The 20363-nt window shown below is 46.4% G+C and overlaps 1 protein-coding gene across 1 annotated transcript; it reads left to right on the top strand.

Moving 5' to 3' along the window:
* The first annotated feature begins 660 nt into the window (after positions 1–660).
* Positions 661–10834, top strand: LOC120467209 (zinc finger protein 862). Its single transcript, XM_089125364.1, is given in 11 exon segments — positions 661–934; positions 2822–2970; positions 2972–3012; positions 3088–3442; positions 3538–3657; positions 3762–3922; positions 4082–4247; positions 4250–4270; positions 10094–10197; positions 10302–10440; positions 10574–10834. Coding segments are annotated over 11 exon segments (1791 nt in total).
* Positions 10835–20363: the final 9529 nt, after the last annotated feature.

The raw sequence follows: 20363 nt of genomic DNA, 5'->3' as shown, positions 1-20363 counted from the left end.
GTACCTTATGCTGATACGCGGTGGCCGTACCATCATTCTATCCAACGTTAAATAACCAATCAAACTTCATCCTTACGTTCTTAACTTTAAAGCAGATTTTAGATTGGTTAATATTAGCTGTCAATTCACTCCCTTTCGCGGCGCTCCGTCACGTGACAGGGAGCCAACTACCGCGCGAAATTAAGGCTGGAGAATATGAAACGAACGCTGACTGATTTCTTTTGTACACCGTCACATAAAGTCACAAAAAATCCTGGAGTTGGTGATGTGGGTGATGTGGTTAATGTGGATCCACCAGCTGAAAAGAAATCGTACAGCTTTCGGAGAGAATGGCTAAAAGATTTCGAGTGGCTCCGTTATGCTGATGGTTCAATGTACTGCGCTCACTGTAAAGCCTGTGGGACAGAGTTTGCAGGTAACACAGCGTTCGCAACTGGATCTATACATTTTAAGCGCGAGAGCTTGGTTAAACACGGAGAGAGTGCCAAGCACAAAAAATGTAGGGACAAGTGTGTGGCAAACAAACCAGGTTCCATTGTTAAGGCTTTTAATCGCCAGGATGCTGCCTGTCGTTCCGCTATACTGACAGAGCTAAACGTAAAATTTAACACTGCATACACCATCGCCAAAGAAGAGCTTGCCTTCACTAAATTTAAACCCATGTTGCAGCTCATGAAAAAGAACGGAGTTGTGATTAACATGACGTATGCAAATGAGAAATCATGTGCCAATATCATCGGGGTCATAGCAGATACTATCCGCGAGAACACCGCAGTTCAAGTGTCGTCAGCTCAGTACATCTCCTTTATTATCGACGGAGACACCGACCTGTCTGTCAAGGAGTGTGTGATCGTGTATGTCCGCGTCCTGCTGGATGGACAGCCCACGAACATCCTCGTCGGACACGTTGAGGTGGAACATGCCAATGCTGATGGTGAGGATGTTTTTTTTTTATTTATATTGTTTTATTAAAACTTAGCTTATTTAGTATTATATAGCAATATATGAATAATATCATAATAAATACTTTGCTTGTTTCATTAATGGATGAATCAGCGTTTTTTCAACGAATCTCTTGAATGAATGATTCAATTACAAATACATTTAAGTCACTTGTCGCCACCTAGTGGAGTAACAATGTGATCGATACAATTGTTATTTGAAGCTCCATGTTACTTTCAAATAGGGGTGTAACGGTACATGTATTCGTATTGAACCGTTTCGGTTCGAGGCTTCCGGTTCGGTACGCATACAAACCGAACGGTTGCTTGGATAATTTTTCCTGCCGGCAAAATTCGTGCTGACGCGGCCAACACAATGTTGCGCAACATCAAATGGCAAGCGTAATGAAAGCAGAACGAAACTGCGCTACTCGTTATGTGCTTCATGGATCGTTTATCAGTTCGGACCAGCAACATCTGTGTAGCGCGAGCCGATCTCGATCAAGCAACACTGTTACTACACCGCGCTAAGAGATCCGGTAAAGAAAACATTTGAATTCGCCACTGAGGTAATAGCATCGCTGCGAGATCTAGTCAGTGAGAAGCATTCACATTTCTCCGTTATTTACCGTAGATCTCTATTAGATCAAACAGCGCTGTCATGGAAACCAGGAGAAACATTGTGCCGTGAATGAACTAGTAATACTTTCGTCCACAGACCAGCAACATTCACCATGGGTTTAATATAGTAACACTAACTGGAACCAGTTTGGCTGGAATGGTGAAATGCTTTCAAGTACTTCACACATCTTTTTCCAGCACTTCAAAATTCAAATATTATATAAATAAATATATATTTAAATGTTATTTTTAATGCACTCTCAGAAAAAAAGGTACAAAAGCTGTCACTGGGGCTGTACCTTTTCAAAAGGTACACTTTTGTACCCAAAGGCTGCATATTGGTACCTTAGTGGTACATATTAGCACCTAAAATGGACATATTAACACTTAAAATGTACATAGTAGTACCTTAAATGTACATATTACCACCTAAAATGGACATATTAGCTCATGAAATTGACATATTACCTCCTGAAATGGACATATTAGCACCTAAAATGTACATATTAACACTTAAATGTACATATTGACACTTAAAATGTACATATTAACACCCAAAATGTACATATTAACACCTAAATGTACTTATTAGCTCATGAAATGGACAAAAGTTTACCTTTTGAAAAGGTACAGCCCCAGTGACAACTTTTGTACCTTTTTTTTCTGAGTGTGTGATGACCAAAACATTATTTGTTCATCCTTCAAAGATGACCCCCATTTATAAACCTGAAAGTTTCAAGATCTAGGAAAACTCACACTTATTTAAAAATATTTTTTTCTTTAAACAAATAGGAAATTTCTCTGGCATTTCTTTCTTTTTGCTGTATCGAAAACGTACCGAACCGTGACTTTAAAACCGAGGTACGTACCGAACCGTGATTTTTGTGTACCGTTACACCCCTACTTTCAAAAGGTGCTTGTCTCTATTTTGATCGCTTCTGTAGACGTCAGTGTTTATGTCCAAACCATAATCTTTAATTCTAGTTCCGATTCAAGCTCTTCTGTGATAAGAATCTTTGTAATATAACACAGAAATAACAATACTGCGTAGTTGAATATACTCTCTGAGTCAGCAGGAGCACCATAATGTTCCGCTGTGATTTTTAATATACATGTTTAATAGACAAGAAGTTGTCATTTAGGAATGATATTGCAATCTTAGCTCTAGTAATTGGATTTATTCATTAAATGTAATTGATAAATTATTAATGCTGTTAGCCCTGTGTAAACAGTATTTAAACTAATGGGAATTGTTTTAGGAATCTATGCAGCCACCAAGTCAGCATTTGCTGGACTCGGAGAGTCACGCCTGGACTGGCTCCAGAAGACAGTGGCCATGGGAGCTGATGGAGCAGCTGTGAATCTTGGGAGGAAGGGAGGAGTATCAACAAAACTCCAAGAGGACGCGGGAAAGCACATCATCCCATTTCACTGCATGCCTCATAGGTGAGCTGATAATGATCATTAACGCACAGATAAAAAAAAAAAAAAACCTAAGGCTCTTTATAGCAAACTGAAATGTCAGATGTGTTCACTATTATAGAATGGAGCTTGCCCTACTGGCTGCTCAGAAGGATTCACCTTGGGTAGGCAATGTGTACAACCTGCTCCACTTAATTTGGAAGACTTACCACTTCAGTTCAAAATCCAGAAGGGAGTTAAAACGCCTTGGAGTTGAACTGAATGTGTTGGTGAACAATCCAAGTGGGGTCAAGGGGACACGATGGTTGTCACATGTATCCAGGGCATTGGATGTGCTTCTGAAGCAGGAGAAGGAGGGGACCCTGGAAGATGCTGGGCAGTACACCGCTGTATTTGCTCATATGGACCACCTGGCTGCATCATCAATGAATGCGGATATAGCTGGCCGAGCAAAGCATGTCAGTGTACACTAGAGGTGGAAATTTGGATATTGCCCCTGTACAGTGAGTTAAAGGGAGGGAAGGGGATACATTTGCTGTGTTCTTCTATGCAGGTCAAAGAGACCATGGAGGATGGCTCATTCCTGGCATTCTGCCATTTCTTGGCAGATTTATTTTCTGCCATCAGTAAATACAGCCTATTACTGCAAAGAAATGATGTGATCCTCCCCCAGGTAAGCTTTAACTAGTTGTCAAAGAATAAATCAACATTATTTTGACATACTTTGCCATGTTAAGAGTACAACAAAGTTATGTCTAGATGGAATCACATTAACAGGCAGTCAGCAGCTTGAGGAACCTTATCCTCAACATTGAGGCAATGGCTCTGAGGCCATGTCCAAATGGTAGGCTAGCTTCCTTCCACATAGCCATGAAAAGGCAGAGAGATGCTAGGGAGCAAGAGCAGGAGCAGGAAGAGAGGCCTCAATTTATGTTTCGGGTACAACCCTTATAATACTTTTATATTATTGTCATTTGCTAGTTAAATAAATCATTAAATAATGTTTGTAGTGAAGAGTAATTATATAAAAACTGAAATCTAACAAAATTTAGAATCATTTTTTTTTTTTTCATTTGTAATGTGCACTGTTCATTCTCTATTGTCAAGGGAGTTCCTTTGAGGAAAGGAGAGGCAGGGAATATGGCTACGGATGGACTAATCAGTCAGACTGCTCCCAGACTGCAGAAGCAGATAGAGACCACTGTTGCTGCAATAGTTAAACAGCTTCGTCTCCGGTTCAGCAGCCTACTTTGTATGTTATTAAGATCAGGATGGTTAACATTACTGTATATGTGAATTAAATACTTTTGATGAACTGCACTAAAATAAATCACTATCTTTAAAAAAACTAAAGGCCATTTACTAACCTTATTCCACTCAGTTTGCACTTTAGTAATAAAAAACAAAAACAAAATAGAATTATAATAGAAACGTCTCGGTTACGTATGTAACCCTCGTTCCCTGAGTAGGGAACGGAGACGTTACGTCAGAAGTGACGGAGATTGGGGGATTTCGCATAGAAAGCCAATCCTCTTCGAGTATTTAAACACGAGCCAATGGCATGCAATGCCTTGGGGCTGCGGAAATTTGCATAGCGTACTCCGCCCTACTCCGTGAGTATAAAAGGAGGAAGTGAACGCAACCGCAGTATGTCTTCGCTGAGGAGCCAAGACTGAACTCGGCATCTACCCAGCGATACAGCAGAAGTGGCAGGGAGACGTAACGTCTCCGTTCCCTACTCAGGGAACGAGGGTTACATACGTAACCGAGACGTTCCCTTTCGTAGTCACTTCGAGTTACGTCAGAAGTGATGGAGATTGGGGGTCTGTGCCATCACGCCAACTTCAAGCTGTCTTCCAGTGCCCTGCGAAAGTCTGGACCCCTGCCTTACCTCTTTTTTTTTTTTTTTTTTTTGGGGATCCGACTTTGACACAGGATTACCAAGGTACACTGGGAAACATATCCCGGATGGGACATGCTACCAGCTGCCTACCGAAGGGAGGACTTACGAAAACACATATGGCCACAAGGAACACATATGGAATCACTGGAGCACCAACCGCAGGTGGCTACTGATTTCAGCTCCAGGGGTGGCAGATGGCTTGCCAAGGGAAGACACATGCTCCGAGAGGCTTACAGTGGATAATACACATGAGACGGTTACCATGGGGGAACCGTACGCATGGAGGCACCTAGCCAGCATCCAGAGCCACAGCAGTGGTGCCCGCATCGTCGGTGCTGGAGGACTCAAGACTTCAATGGAAGAACTGAGGAAATATCGCACTTATCCAGTCCGGGGAGTGGAGTGGCGAGCAAGCGAAGACACCTGAGCGGATCCAGAACTGGCCGAAACGAGAACGTGAGAGGATACCGGCTCAATTCGCAGATTATAGAATCTGGCGAAGGTGTTGGGTGTCGCCCAGCCTGCAGCTCTGCAAATGTCTGTTAGCGAGGCGCCGTGCGCTAAAGCCCAAGAGGAGGCCACACTCCGAGTGGAATGGGCCGTCACACCAAGGGGGCACGGAAGGCCTTGCTGCTGGTAAGACAAAGCAATGGCATCCACTATCCAGTGGGACAGCCGTTGCTTTGAGAGAGCCCTTCCCTTCTGGCTCCCTCCATGACAGACAAAGAGTTGGTCTGAGGTCCTGAACACTGCGTTCTGTCGACATAGGTGCGGAGCGCACGTACCGGACAGAGCAGTGCCAAGGCTGGGTCTGCCTCCTCCGGGGGCAGCGCTTGCAGGTTCACCACCTGGTCCCGGAAGGGAGTGGTGGGAACCTTGGGCACATATCCAGGCCGGGGTCTCAGGATCACGTGAGAGTAAGCCGGCCCGAACTCCAGGCACGCTTCATCAATGGAGAATGCGTGCAGGTCCCCCACCCTCTTGATGGAGGCCAATGCAACCAGGAGTGCTGTCTTCATAGACAGAAACTTTAACTCTACCGATTGCAAAGGCTCAAAGGGATGCCTCTGCAGAGCACTTAAAACTACCGAGAGGTCCCAAGAGGGTACGAGGGGAGGACGAGGCGGATGCAGCCTCCTCGCTCCCCTCAGGAACCTGATGACCAGGTCGTGCTTCCCTAAGGACTTACCTTCCACTGCTTCATGAGAAGCGGCAATGGCCGCGACGTAAACCTTAAGGGTGGAGGGCGACAGCCTGCGCTCCAACCCTTCTTGCAGGAAAGAAAGCACGACACTGATCGAACATCTCCGGGGGTCTTCTCCGCGAGAAGAACACCAATGACGAAGAGGTTCCACTTCAACGCATAAGGTGTCTCGTGGACGACGCTCTTGCGGAAGTGATGGTTGCCGCCACCGCAGGTGGCAGCGAACTCAAACCTGCCTCGTCCCGTCCAGGAGCCACACGTGCAGCCTCCAAGATCGGGACGAGGGTGCCACAGAGTGCCCCGTCTCTGAGAGAGTAGGTCTGGTCTCAGAGGAATAGGCCAAGGAGGTGCTGTCGCGAGGAGCATGAGTTCGGAGAACCACGTCTTGGTGGGCCAATAGGGGGCTACCAGCAAGACCTGCTCCTCGTCCTCCTTGATCTTGCACAACACCCGTGCAAGGAGGCTCACTGGGGGAAACGCATACTTGCGTAGGCCCCGTGGCCAGCTGTGCGCCAGCGCATCCGAGCCGAGAGTGCCGCGGGTCAGAGAATAAAACTGGGCGCAGTGGGACGAGTCCCGAGAGGCGAACAGGTCTACCTGTGCCTCCCCGAACTGGTCCCAAATCAGCTGGACCGACTGGGGATGGAGTCGCCACTCGCCGGAGATGGGACGGGCCCGGGACAGCTCGTCGGCTGCCCAGTTCCGGTCTCCAGGAATGTAAACTGCACGAAGGGACCTCAGGTGCTTCTGACTCCATATCAAGAGGTGGCGGGCGAGCTGCGACAACTGGCGCGAGCGTAGACCCCCCTGGTGGTTGATGTACGCTACTGCCGTAGTGTTGTCTGAACGGACAAGCACATGCTGGCCCTTGAGCAACGCTCGGAAGCGGCGCAGGGCGAGCCGTACTGCCAACAGCTCGAGGCAATTGATGTGCATGAGGCGCTGGGCTCCTGTCCAGGAACCGGCGGCTGCATGCCCATTGCACATGGCACCCCAACCCGTGGTAGATGCATCCGTGGAGACAACGAGATGCCTGGAAACTCGCTGAATAGGGACGCCGGTCCGTAAAAAGCTGAGGTTCGACCACGGGAAGAAGGTTCGGCGGCACGCTGGAGTCACTGGAACTCGGAGCGAACCGCGATGCCATGCCCACCTCGGGACTCGATCGCGAAGCCACAGCTGAAGCGGTCTCATATGAAGCAAACCGAGCGGCGTTGCCGCGGCCGCGGATGCCATATGCCCCAGGAGCCTCTGAAATAGTTTCAGTGGAACCGCACTCTTGCCCTCGAACTGTCGAAGGCAAGCCAGCAGTGAGTGCGCGCGCTCGTTCGTGAGCTGCGCGGACATGGCGACCGAGTCTATCTCCATGCCGAGAAAAGAGATCCTCTGCACGGGGCAAAGTTTGCTCTTTTCCCGGTTGACCCGAAGGCCCAGACGGGCTAGGTGCCGTAGGTCTCTGCACCAGGTCTCTGTGTTCGCAAACCTGAGCTCGAGAGTGTGCTAGTATCAGCCAGTCGTCGAGAAAAATTCAGGATGCGAACCCCGTGTTCGCGAAGGGGAACAAGGGCTGCCTCGACGGTCTTCGTGAAGACGCGAGGGGACAGAGCTAACCCGAATGGGAGAACCGTGTACTGATATGCCTGGCCCTTGAAAGCCCGCTCCCCGACAGAAGAGACCAGGGAAGGCGGAGCGTTCCACGGGGGTCTGTTCTGCCGGGGGTCTGGCGATAGAGGGGGAAGGGATTGGCGTAGCCCGTGGACGACACTCGCACCCTTCCGCGCCCTCAGAGACAGAGAGGAATGTGTGGGCTGACGCACTGGAACGTCTAGCGCACTCATTCCCGTCTGTGGGCTCAGTGATGATGTCAAGTCTTTTTTAACCAACTCAGGGCGCTGCCCACCCGTGGGCGAGCAGCGGGAGCTGAAAACGAAAGATTTCCCCCCGGCCCTCCACCGGGGGCAGGAGGGGGCCTGCTCCCACCTCCTGGGGAAAAACTCAACTCCATCACTGAGCAGCCCGTATCAGGATCATCGCTTACCTGGCGTTTAGCGGGGTGTGCGGCCTGAGGGGGCTGTGACGCCTGCCGGCGGCCTCCTCCACGCCGTGGCCCGGATGAAGGCTGCTGCTGGGGCGGGGCGGGAGGGAGGGGAGCCGCGGGGGGGCGTCCTCGGCGGCGAGCAGCGGGAGGCATCTGTGCCGACGACTGGGTGGAGGCAGCAGCTGGTCGTCGGGGCAGAACATGTTTGATTGCCTCCGTCTGCTCCTGGGCAGTGGAGACTGCTGGGCAAGAGTTCTCGACTGCACCGCCAAAAAAGGCCAACCTGGGAGAGAAGGGCGCCGAGCAGACGAATCCGCTCAGCGCTCCGAGTGTCTGCAAGGTTGACGCTCCTGGACCACACTAGTGGCCATCACCTGACCAACGGCGCGAGCGGCCACTTCCGTTGCCCTTTTGAAGAGCAAGGTCAGTGGCGGACCGCAAATCTTCGAATGCCGTTGGATCAGTCCCGCCCTCGAGCATATCTCTGAGCATCTGAACAGTGCTCATCGCATGCAAAGCGGAGGCCGCCCGTCCCGCCGCTCTATAGGAACGCGCCGCCATGGCAGACGAGAACCTACAGGCTTTGGATGGGTGCCTAGGAGGACCACGGAGGAGGCGCCCTGTGGACACAGCTGTACCGCAACAGAGCGCTCCAGCGGGGGCATCCCAGTGCACCCACGGGCGGCCCCCCCATCGAGGAGGGAAAGGCGGGGGAGAGATCGCGCTCTCGAGTGGACAGAGGAGTCCCCCAAGAGCGTGATAACTCCACATGCAGCTCGGGGAAAAAAGGCAATGGAGTTGGCCGTGGCCTCGCGGCGGCAGCTTTGTCCAAAAACCAATTATCCCTCCGTGAGAGATCGGGGGAGAATGGAGGATGCCACTCTAACCCAATACTCCCAGCGGCTCGAGACAGCATGCCGTCAGCTCGGGATCCGACACGGGCAGCGCTGGCTCTCCCGGAGGGGGCAGTGCAGCCGCATCCTCATCTCCCGAGGACTGTAGCCCGCCTAGTGATGCTGCGATCGACATCACATCATCATCTGGAGCGCTGCTCGAAGCAGCCGGTACCACTGAAGAGGCAGCCGACTGAATCGAACTAACGCTCGCTGGCTCACGCACTGAGGCGGGAGGTGTGGCCCGAGAAATCGTCGGGGCTTTATGCCACACCGTCACCGTTAATTCGCCGGGTCCCCGGTCGACGGGCCCCCTTTCGTGAAGGAAGCCGATCGAGTAAGGGGGACCGGGGCTCTCACTCTAGTGAGATTTTTTTTTTTTTTTTATATATATATATATATTTTTTAACCTCAGTGTGGAGATGGTCATGTCCCCATAGCAGGAACATGAGTCATCCACGAACGCTGCTGCTGCATGCTGAATGCCCAGGCATACAGAGCAGCGATCGCGACCATCAGATGACGACAGAAATCGACCGCATCCAGAAGAACACGGGCGAACCGTCTTTAAAAAGACGTGCCGCGTGTAGCTCTTTTACAGAGAGGAGGAAATTCACTCTTTCAGCGCTGAGGCGACCAGGGAGAAGCGCAAAGTCTGGCAGACCACTGCACAGATCGCAGGCAATGCAGAAACTCGCTGGGTACCGCCGTCACACCAACACTGAAGAGGACGCTCGTCTCGAAGAGTCTTGAATCAGCTTTTAGGAGTGAAGAGGTTCTCTTGGCTCCGAAGCGAAAACATACTGCGGTTGCGTTCACTTCCTCCTTTTATACTCACGGAGTAGGGCGGAGTACGCTATGCAAATTTCCGCAGCCCCAAGGCATTGCATGCCATTGGCTCGTGTTTAAATACTCGAAGAGGATTGGCTTTCTATGCGAAATCCCCCAATCTCCGTCACTTCTGACGTAACTCGAAGTGACTACGAAAGGGAACATCTTTTTACGTCTTCTTTAGGTCATGAGGGACATGGAACAGACACTCCAGCAACCAAAGCGGTTCAATGTTTCCAGGTCTTCAACCATGATGTTTGGCCAGAGACAGTGGAGGAGTTGGTTGATTATGGAATTGAGGAGGTCCACTTCTTGTTGGACCATTTTAAAGTTGTACTGGAAAGGTAATTCATGGATAATAATGAAAATGTAGACTTTTTGTCATTTTTGTTAAAAGCTTTAATCATTTAAGAGCCAACCAGTTACAGTTGGATTGTATCTAATTAAGGAATGGCTGTGACTTTGCCCTTGCTGCGGAGGAGTTTCAGGCCTTGAAAACTCTGGTGTTCATGTCCTTCAAAGACAAGAGCTACCACGGGTTATGGGAAATCCTTCTGACCAAGGAACCCTATTGTTCAGACTTACAGGTAGGCTATGTAATGTAATGTCTCAGTAGTTTGACAATCAATATATTTTAGATTGTTATAATTATTGCATTATTTTATGCTGTCACTGAATGCTTCTACGCTGACAATGAAATTTAAATGATTTTTGTTTCAGAATATCCTTCATCTGGTAAGGATCATGCTGATCCTTCATGTGTCTTCGGCACAGTGTGAGAGAGGGTTCTCTGTACAGAAGCGCATAAAATCAGACATTAGATGTTCATTACACCCGAACACAGTGGAAGATCTGATCCGAATCAGCGTTGAGGGTCCTCCTTTGGAGGCTTTCGATGCCTCAGCTTCAGTGAAGAGATGGATGGAGGAGGGACAGAGAGCCAGGAGACCAAATTTCAAATCCTGGCCACAGGATGTGTAAAGACCCAGTGATTGTTGGTGTTGATTGGTGGTGTTTTTAAATAAAAGAAATCTGTTTATATATAATTTGTAGTTGTTGTGCTCCTTAATTTTTGCTGGTGCTCCTAACTTTTTGAAGTTGGTAGCACCAGTGCTACCAAGTAAAAAAGTTAATTTCGAGGACTGGTCCTGATGACTTCTTGATCTCGCGAGAATGATTCTAATGCTCTGACTATTGCTTATAGAACTGTTTCATGTACACTGAAGTAAAAAATAAAACACTTCCGTCTTTATAAAATGAACATTTATTTATACAAACGATCAAAATACTGGTTACACAACGATTTGTATTTGTAGCAAAATAATAAAAGGTTACAGATTATAATACTTCAGTATATCCAAACAGTCCTGTATAAGTGGAACAATTACAAAAGCTATATACCTACACAGTTCAAGTAATAGATGAAAAATTAACTTGGTCTTGTTCAGAGCATATCAAGTTAAAAACTTAAACCAGAGCAATTAGATCAAAAACTTTTCCAGTAAACTGGACTGAAGAGTAATTACCTTCAGGGATGCACGCAAAGATCTCGATCAAGGATGCAACAACTAGCAGCGAAAGAGCAGTCATATTTATTAGGGGTGTGAAAAAAAATCGATTCACATTTGAATCGCGATTCAATCTTTACCGATTCAGAATCGATTCATAGAATTCCAAAAATCGATTCATAGCCTATATTTTTTAATAGCGTGCAGGGGCGGAGTGGCAATCGGGTAAGTCGGGACTTTTACCGGTGGTCCGGTAGTGTTTCTATGGTTTCGAGGCTGCGAGGGCCGGTCTGATAAATAGTTATTGCAAGTTCTTGCCGCCCGCTGGTCAAACTGTGCAGCCACTCTGCTCAACCCGTAAATAAATGCATCGATCCGCAGATCTTATGTTTGAGTTCTGTAGATCTTTTGCCAAGCGTGTCAGAGGTTACGGGTTCTAAACCGCACTCGTATAGTTTTTTCTCTCTCTCATCAAAACCGAATATGTTCATCACGTTTGTGTGCATTTTATTTTGTGATTTCACCGGAGTCTCCACAACGGCGATAGGTTGAAGCACGCGTCCGAGAGAAGACTGCGCGAGCCACAGAGAACACTGTATATCCATGACACTGATCGCAGCGGACACGAGCGCTCAGCTTGATTTCAAAAACAACAGGTCTCTTATTTAATAGCGACCTAAATGAATGCTCTGCTAGTTAACTGGAGATACCCGCAAATTACGCGCCTATGAACGACTTCACTGGATCTAAACAAATCAATCTAACCGTAGATGTTACCAGTAGCGGTGGCTTTTTTAAATCTATTTAAAATATTTTCGCAAGGGTTCTATGAAATTAGTATATATTTTTAGGAAGTTCAATGTGCCCAGTCGAGTTCACATTTCAACAGTCAACCTGGTAGCTGAATTAGGCCTACTCCTTAAACCACATTTAGCATAATTGTTTGTTTGATCTGACTTTAGCACTTTAAAGCTAAATGTAAAAGCTTTTTATTTAAGTTTTATTTTAAACTTGAATTAAATGTATTTAAAAGCTGGCCAAAGCTTGGCACTTCGCACTTTTTAGTTGCAAAAGTTTTTATTTTTGTATGAAGACATATAAAGTAATATCAAACTTTTCTTTTAAATTATTTCTACTGCAATCAATCACATAGGAAAAAGTAAACTACATTTATGTAGACCTGCGAATCGTTTTTTGAATCGAGAATCGTTTTTGAATCGAAAATCGATTTTGAATCGAATCTCGAGACAAAAAATCGGTATCGAATCGAATCGTGACATTTTCTGAATCGTGCACCCCTAATATTTATACTGAACTGGGTTACATTGTTCCTTCTGCACTCTGGGTTTTTTCCATCCTTGAGCAATCTGGGTTCTTTCCAACGAACTAAACTTGTGACATAACTTGCGACACATGAGTCATGCGACTTCAGGTTCCGCTGGGGAGGCTTCCGGCGTGGGCACAATTCTCCATGCGTGTGCATTTTTTCCGTCCTTTGGGAGCCTTGCGCTTTGTGTTCCTTTTTGAGTGTGTGTCCGTGTATAGATCTGCACGTGTTTTTGTAAGTTCATTAAAATCTATACAATTCCCTACAGCACACGTGCTTAGTCCTAGCTGAGTGCCTAGATAGTTTTACTCCGGGACAGGCCTATTCGGTGCGTGGCCTAGTGGCCTACTGTCACCAGTTGCTTGACTACTTCTTTCTGGTTTAAGGATTAAAGGTTCAGTTGGTGGAGTTGGGGTTGGAGGAGGGAGTTTCAATCCGAGCAGTGATGCTATGGAGGAAATGCTGAAGGAATGGGAGCTTATATGTGCTACCGTGATAGATGTCGACACTGGATTGGTACAGGTCAGGAACAGCTGGCTATCAGCTGATGCGAGCTTGGCTGACGCGGCTTGCCTGAACTAGTGCAGGCTTGATTTTTGTTCCGTTTATAATGACTCCTCCCTCTCCCACCACTTCTCCAAGCCACTTCTAATGACTTGGTATTTATCCTGAGTATCCGTATGTTACTGCAGTCTGTTCTTCAGTCCTCAACTAATCATATCCTATTGGTTAAGACAGGAATTACACTTTTTTGTGTTTTTATAGTGCATAAATTTTTGTGTTAACATAGTGCATAATTAAAATCCACTTAATGTAAAGTTGGACTAGTTCGATTGTTGTCTTGTTGGATCTCAGTATGCTGTGTCCTTTCATGTAAAATACCACATCTAGATGTGTATTTATGATTATAATAATAAAAAAATAGCATCTCCATAACCCATCCACCATCCCACACTGTTTCCTCCAGAGTTTGGGTAGTGGAAAGGTCGCTACAAAAGAAACAAAATATCACTATGCAGATTATTTGCTTTACTCACACCAGTAGACCAGCAGTTTTGGGAAAGAAAGCCTAATTATCACAAAATTGGTTTTCGTCCTTTGCATTAGCCGAGGCTGATAAACTTCTATCGTTGCAGAGGTGACCTTGGTTAATTACAGTTCTTAAGATGTGTTGATGGGGCCTGTGGTTTGGCTTTCAGGGACATAAAATCTTCCTCCTCTCTTGTCCGAGCCACCCGCAGCCTACAATAGTGACCCAGTGGTATGATATAATTACGTGCTCTGTGACTTTGATAGCATGGCCAGTTTGCCCTTTTCGAAAAACATAACATAATACTTTTCAAATATAATCAGATCGAAAAGGTAATTGGATTGTTGCAAAAGAGGAACAGGCAATTACAGTATCTCTGGAGGAAATTTCAAGTTTTTCGCCCCATTCTGTGCTTTGTGATTTAAGGGTCGTGATCTTCAGCGTTTTGTGTTTACAGAGCATTCATGGGGGAACAAAGGATGTTCTATTTGCATATTTTATGCATGTGTGTTTTTTTCAGTTAGTTCCCTTCTCAGTTAGTTTCTGAGGTATTTTTGTATTACATATAAACATTACACTGTAAACGATTTCTGTTGTTTTCACAGGATTATACTTTTTTTCTCAACAGTTTCTTACTGAATAATCTATGTACAGTAAGTTACAGTAGATTTAGTTGTTTTCACAGTATTAACTTGTTTTTTCAACAGTTCTGTACTGTGCACACAGTTACTGTAGAATTTCAATGCATTCTGGGAAATTATCTGTTACTGTTAATCTAAATACAGCAGTGCAAATTGACCGCGAAAAACACCACACAGTTCAACGTAGGGGTGTGCGATATGACGATTTTTAATCGTGGACGATTAAAATGTCTCCACGATCTGCTTTTGAAGAAATATCGTAGTATCGTGTTACAGTGCATTCTATCAGTTCAGTTCTGGCGCCTCCGTCTCAACTGTACAACGCGACGCAGCCTACACGTGATCACACGTTAATGAACAGGTACGGGACACTGCAATTCACAAAAGTTAATTATTTGCATAAGACTTGCCGGTTAAACATTTAATTCACGCGCTAATGCGCTGTTCTAACGTGCGCTTTCCTGACCGCATAAATTACCCACGACAATCACAGGAACTAGAAGCCTGTAAACAGCGCCTGAATACTGGACTAAGTTATCTTTCGAGTCTTATTATGCTAATACTGTTAAATACACACAATGTTTACATAAACAGGCTATGTCTAAAGTGAAAGCAAACATTTGAGAGAATATCTGGTGTAATATGCGTCTATATTAAACGCGTCGCGTGCTGGTCTAAAAGGCCCTACATAGTCAACGCATCGGTACGCATACGCGTCCGCATGGCTATGCATCGCTACGCTTTGGCCGCCATTATGCGTCGATGCGTAGCCAAATGTGTCGTCCTAGTTTTTGATACGCGACGCACTGATGCACGCAATACTATGCGTTATCGGTGGGGGCGACATTGCAAGAATTGTACATTAATTCAAATATATCATGTTAACAGAAGAAGAAGGTTTGAATACAATGGCGTGCGAGGAGGAATAATTATACGAGCTTATACCAGCATTTAATATCATCCGCATTTATACGACAGTTCATCACAATTAGTACACTCAAATAAAATTGCGTTGGAAAATGCCTGGAGAGAGGTTGCAATCGCGATGGGAAAGACAGAATCAGGTGAAAACGGACTGGAAAAGTGCCCGTGACAAATTTACCAGCCTGGTTATATGAATTAATGATTTATGGATATGAATGAATTAAAATACCAAATTAAAATGTGTAATGGTTTTTACATAATTTTAATAATACCAGATAATAAAAAATGCGTAATAGTTTTCACATAATACCAAATAAGTTAAAATGTGTAAAGTGTTAAATAATAATAAAAAACTCATGCTTCAAATCAAACTTTTATCAATTTATTTGTCATTGCCACCCAATCGTAGCACACTGTATTGGTGGGGAAACACGCCAGCATCTGATAAAAAGTAATCAGCCAGCTGCTCCCTTAAGTGCCGCTCTCCGGGAGAGGGTCTGCTGCTGCCGACCGAAAACCGTGGTCCGTCGACCATGTTCTGGTCCCCAACAACGTGCTGCCTCCACTCCACTCTCCAGGCTGGACCTCTCCGGTGTCAGGCGTCGCATTCACAAAGGTGGCGGGCATGTATCTGGCACGTTCAGTGGATGCCAGAAAGTTGTGGAGAGCCACGCACGCCTTCACGAGCTTCACCGCTTTTTCAGGTTTGCAGTGAAAAATCTACTACCCTCTGTTGCGTGACCGGTGTATTGCATTTTACGCATCGCCCGTGACGCTTGCGTCTGCTTTAACACTATGAAAGGAAGCGCGTCGCTCGCGTCACTCGCGTTGCTTTCTCGCGTAGCTCGCGTTGACTATGTAACGGCCCTAAAAGCAACAGGAATAAATAGTACTGCCGCACGTCCTTAAAGGGATAGTTCACAAAAAAAAAAATAATAATAATAATCTGTCATTATTTACTCACTCTAATGTTGTTACAAACCTGTATTAATTTCTTTCTTGTGCTGAACACTAAAGAACGATTTTTTTTTTAATGTGGGTAACCAAACAGTTGCTGGTCCCCATTAACTTCCAGGAGAGAACCAATAAAAAACTATAGGGGGACCAGCAACTGTTCGGTTACCCACATTATTCAAAATAACTTTTATTTTCAACAGAAGAAAGAAACTTATTTGGGTTTAAAACATCTTGAGAGAGTAAATTAAGACCATTTTCATTTTTGAGGGAACTATCTCTTTAGTAAAAGAAAAAAACACACAAGGAGAAAATCACTCACTGACTGAGAACTTTAATAGTAGCTTTAATAAGAATCAATTTATTCAGTGAAGTCTCTGTAGTGTTTTAATTTCATATTTGTTTAATTTAATTACTTTCTTCAATGCTACTGCTAAATACACCTAGTGCATCTGAAAAATAAAGCACTATTTATTTAATTTGAATATTAATTTGTGTAATGTTTATCTTGTCTTATTTTTTTAATAACAAAGAAAATAATGACAAAGATTTTTATCTTCGCCACTGGCCTAAATGTATGCCTTTCTTTTTTATTTTGTTACCTAAGGCTTTGTTTTTAACATAAGGACATTAGTTTGGCTGTAATGAACAGCCACTTGCAAAATATTAAAACCAACTTGAAAAAGAATCGTGATAAAAAATCGTGATCGTGATTTTCCTAAAAAAATCGTGATATGATATTTTTTCCATATCGCCCACCCCTAGTTCAACGGGTAAAATTGCTAGCCTACTAATGTTATTCTTACATTAAAAAAAAATAGCACTGGGGGACCATTAACAGTCTTAATTCAGTGGGGTGTGCATGAGAGCGCATTTGAATTTTGAAAGAGTTTCTCTGTCGTGTCAGTGGTGCCGCTGTCTTTTCTGCCGACCTGGAACTTCTTCATCTGGTAAGTAATTACGGATTCTTACTAATAAATTTAAAATTATTTGGAATAGCTGACCACAATTTCTATATTCAATTTAATCTATTCAAGACATTTTACTATAGGCCTAAGACGTGTACAATATGATACTCTTCAATATAGCCTATTTTGGGCCATGTTACTGTCAATTTAAATACATTAGTACGAAATGACCGCGAACAATAACCACAACAAGCTGCCATGTTATGCAGAACTCAGTTCCCTTCCCTCTGTAAGAGCTCGCAGGCCGTGCATCGCATCGCTGTCGGCAACATTCTCGCCATACATGCTATCTGGTTAGTAATTTTATATTTTTAAGCAAACCATATCAGTTACTTACTTTAACAGATTAACGTTAGAAAGAACTGGCCGCGGCATGTTCTAACGTCTGTATAAGTCAGACGTGGATTTCTTTAATGTTGATAGCCTAAGTTACTTGATAAATGTGATTTTATTAACATAAATATCATATATAGCCTTATAAGGTCAAAATGGTCTAATCATTTTATATTTACCACGTTAAGTTGGTTGAAGTGCCTGCACGTTCATTATTTTATAACTTTATAGGGTTGGGAATTGAAAATCGATAAATGTATCCTGAAATCGGATATCCAAGGTTAGGATTCGGATTATTGTTATAAAATTAAAGTTTCAATTCCTCTTATAGATTTTTTTCACGCTTATTTTTGTGTAAATCCTGACCTGGCGATCTCCCATTTAAGTTAACGTTAATCAGTGACAGTCTCTGTGGACTGCCCAAAAAGTGCATTTTTGTCCAAATACAAAGGTGCACAGTATTGTCTGCTATAATATCGTAATTGTTTTTTTTTTTTTAACTATGTGTATGTCACAGACTAGAAGGACACAGATGGATGAGGGTAACCAGATTTATTGACACAGATGATATGGTAGACAGCAGGTGAGTAGATAATGAATAAAGTTCAGTAATCGATCGGGAAACAGTCTGATGAAGTCTATCTTATCTTGAGCAGGGTTGGCAGATGGAGAGCTGAGGCAGCGGACGGATGAGCAGCGGGAGACCGGGGACCAGGAGCGGAGAAGGAGCAGACAGGACGACAGTAAGCAGGTAAGTAGATCTCAAAACCAGGGTTTAGAGTAGCGGGAGTCTGTAGCCGGTGTGTCGACGAGACCAGACGGTGAGTGACTGTGAGGAGTGAGTTTATAAAGGGAGGATGATTGGGACGGTGATTGATGTGGGCAGGTGACGGTGATTAGAAGGCTGGGGAGCTGGAACGAGTGGGCGGAGTGAAGGTGTCTGGTGCTGACGCAGATGGATCCGTGACAGTACCCCCCCCCCACGGCCAGCTCCAGCTGGCAGACGGGACCGACGACGGGGACGACCACGGCCCCGGGGCGCTGGACGATCTGGGTGGGTGGTGTGAAAGTCCTGGAGTAAGGAGGGGTCCAGAATGTCCTCCCGGTTGACCCAACATCTCTCCTCAGCACCGAATCCCTCCCAGTCCACGAGATACTCCAAGCGGCCGCCCCGTCGTCGGGAGTCGAGGATCTCATGGACTCGATAGATGTTATCGTCTTCAGGATCTGCAGGAGGAGGGGGCACCTCCGCAGCACCAGACTCTGGGGAAGAAGGAGAGAGAGGGTTAGTGTAGGGCTTCAGCAAGGAGACGTGGAAGGTGGGTGCGATGCGGTAGTGAGCGGGAAGGACCAGCCGGTAGGTGACGGGGTTGATCTGCCTCTGTATCGCGAAAGGTCCGATGTATCTGGGACTCAGCTTCCGACAGGGCTGTCGGAGACGGATGTCCCGGGTGGATAGCCAGACCAGTTGTCCGGGAAGGTAGTGAGGGGTGTCGGAACGGCGTAGGTTGGCCTGGTTCTGGTGTCTCCGAACAGCCCGCTGGAGGTGAGTATGAGCTGAGTCCCAGACTCTCTCGCTCGTCTGGAACCAATGGTGGACTGCTGGGACGTCTGATGGTTCTCCTGACCAGGGGAAGAGTGGAGGTTGGTAGCCGAGTATGCACTGGAATGGGGTGAGTCCGGTGGTGGTTTGTCGGAGAGAGTTCTGTGCATACTCGGCCCAGGGCAGGTAACGACTCCAACAGTCCTGATGATCGTGGCAGTATGACCGCAGGTATCTCCCTATCTCCTGGATCTTCCGCTCAGTCTGGCCGTTTGACTGGGGATGATAACCCGAAGTGAGGCTGACGGTCACTCCCAGAAGGTTGAAGAAAGCCCTCCAGACACGGGAGATGAATTGGGGTCCTCGATCGGAGACAACGTCCTCTGGGATACCGAAGTTCCGGAAAATGTGCTGGAACAGCGCCTCCGCTGTTTCAAGGGCTGTAGGAAGGCCCGGAAGGGGGATTAGCTTGCACGCTTTAGAGAAGCGGTCTACTACTACTAGGATGCAGGTGTGATTGTCAGACACGGGCAGGTCAGTGACGAAGTCCACTCCGAGGTGGGACCAGGGTCGAGTGGGTATGGGAAGAGGGACCAGTTTGCCTTCTGGGAGATGACGGGGAACTTTGGCCATGGCACAGACTGAGCATCCTTTGACGAACCGGGAGACATCCTGGGCCATACCCGGCCACCAGTAGCGCTGTTGGACGAGCGAGAGAGTGGACTGGCTGCCTGGGTGTCCAGAGCCCGGCGAGGAGTGAACTGAGTCCATGAGGGACAGGCGTAAACGAGTTGGGACATAGACCCGTCCCTCAGGACCTCCCGGCGGAGCAGGTTCAAGCTGTGTGGCCTCGGCGATGTGCTCATCCATGCTCCACTGAATGGGGCTGACCACCACGGCTGGAGGGAGAATGGTTTCGGACTCCACAGGAGGGACCTCGGGTTGGAACTGACGTGAGAGGGAGTCGGCTTTCGCATTCTTATCTCCGGGGCGATAGGTGACTGAGAAATTGAAGCGTGTGAAGAACAGGGCCCAACGGGCTTGACGGGGATTGAGTCTCTTGGCCTCTCGGAGGTATTCAAGGTTACGATGGTCCGTGATCACAGTAAAAGGGTGTTGGGCTCCCTCCAGCCAGTGCCGCCATTCCTCCAGCGCGAGTTTGATGGCCAGTAACTCCCGGTTGCCGATGTCATAATTTTGCTCCGCCGGGGACAGTTTCTTGGAGTAGAAGGCGCATGGGTGGAGTTGAGGTGGGTTCCCCTGCCGCTGAGAGAGGACCGCT

Source organism: Pimephales promelas, chromosome 21 (assembly GCF_988280905.1).
Source record: "Pimephales promelas chromosome 21, fPimPro1.hap1.1, whole genome shotgun sequence".
Classification (NCBI taxonomy): domain Eukaryota; kingdom Metazoa; phylum Chordata; class Actinopteri; order Cypriniformes; family Leuciscidae; genus Pimephales; species Pimephales promelas.
Note: the sequence above shows the minus strand (reverse complement) of the source record. Positions and strands in the feature narration are given on the sequence as shown.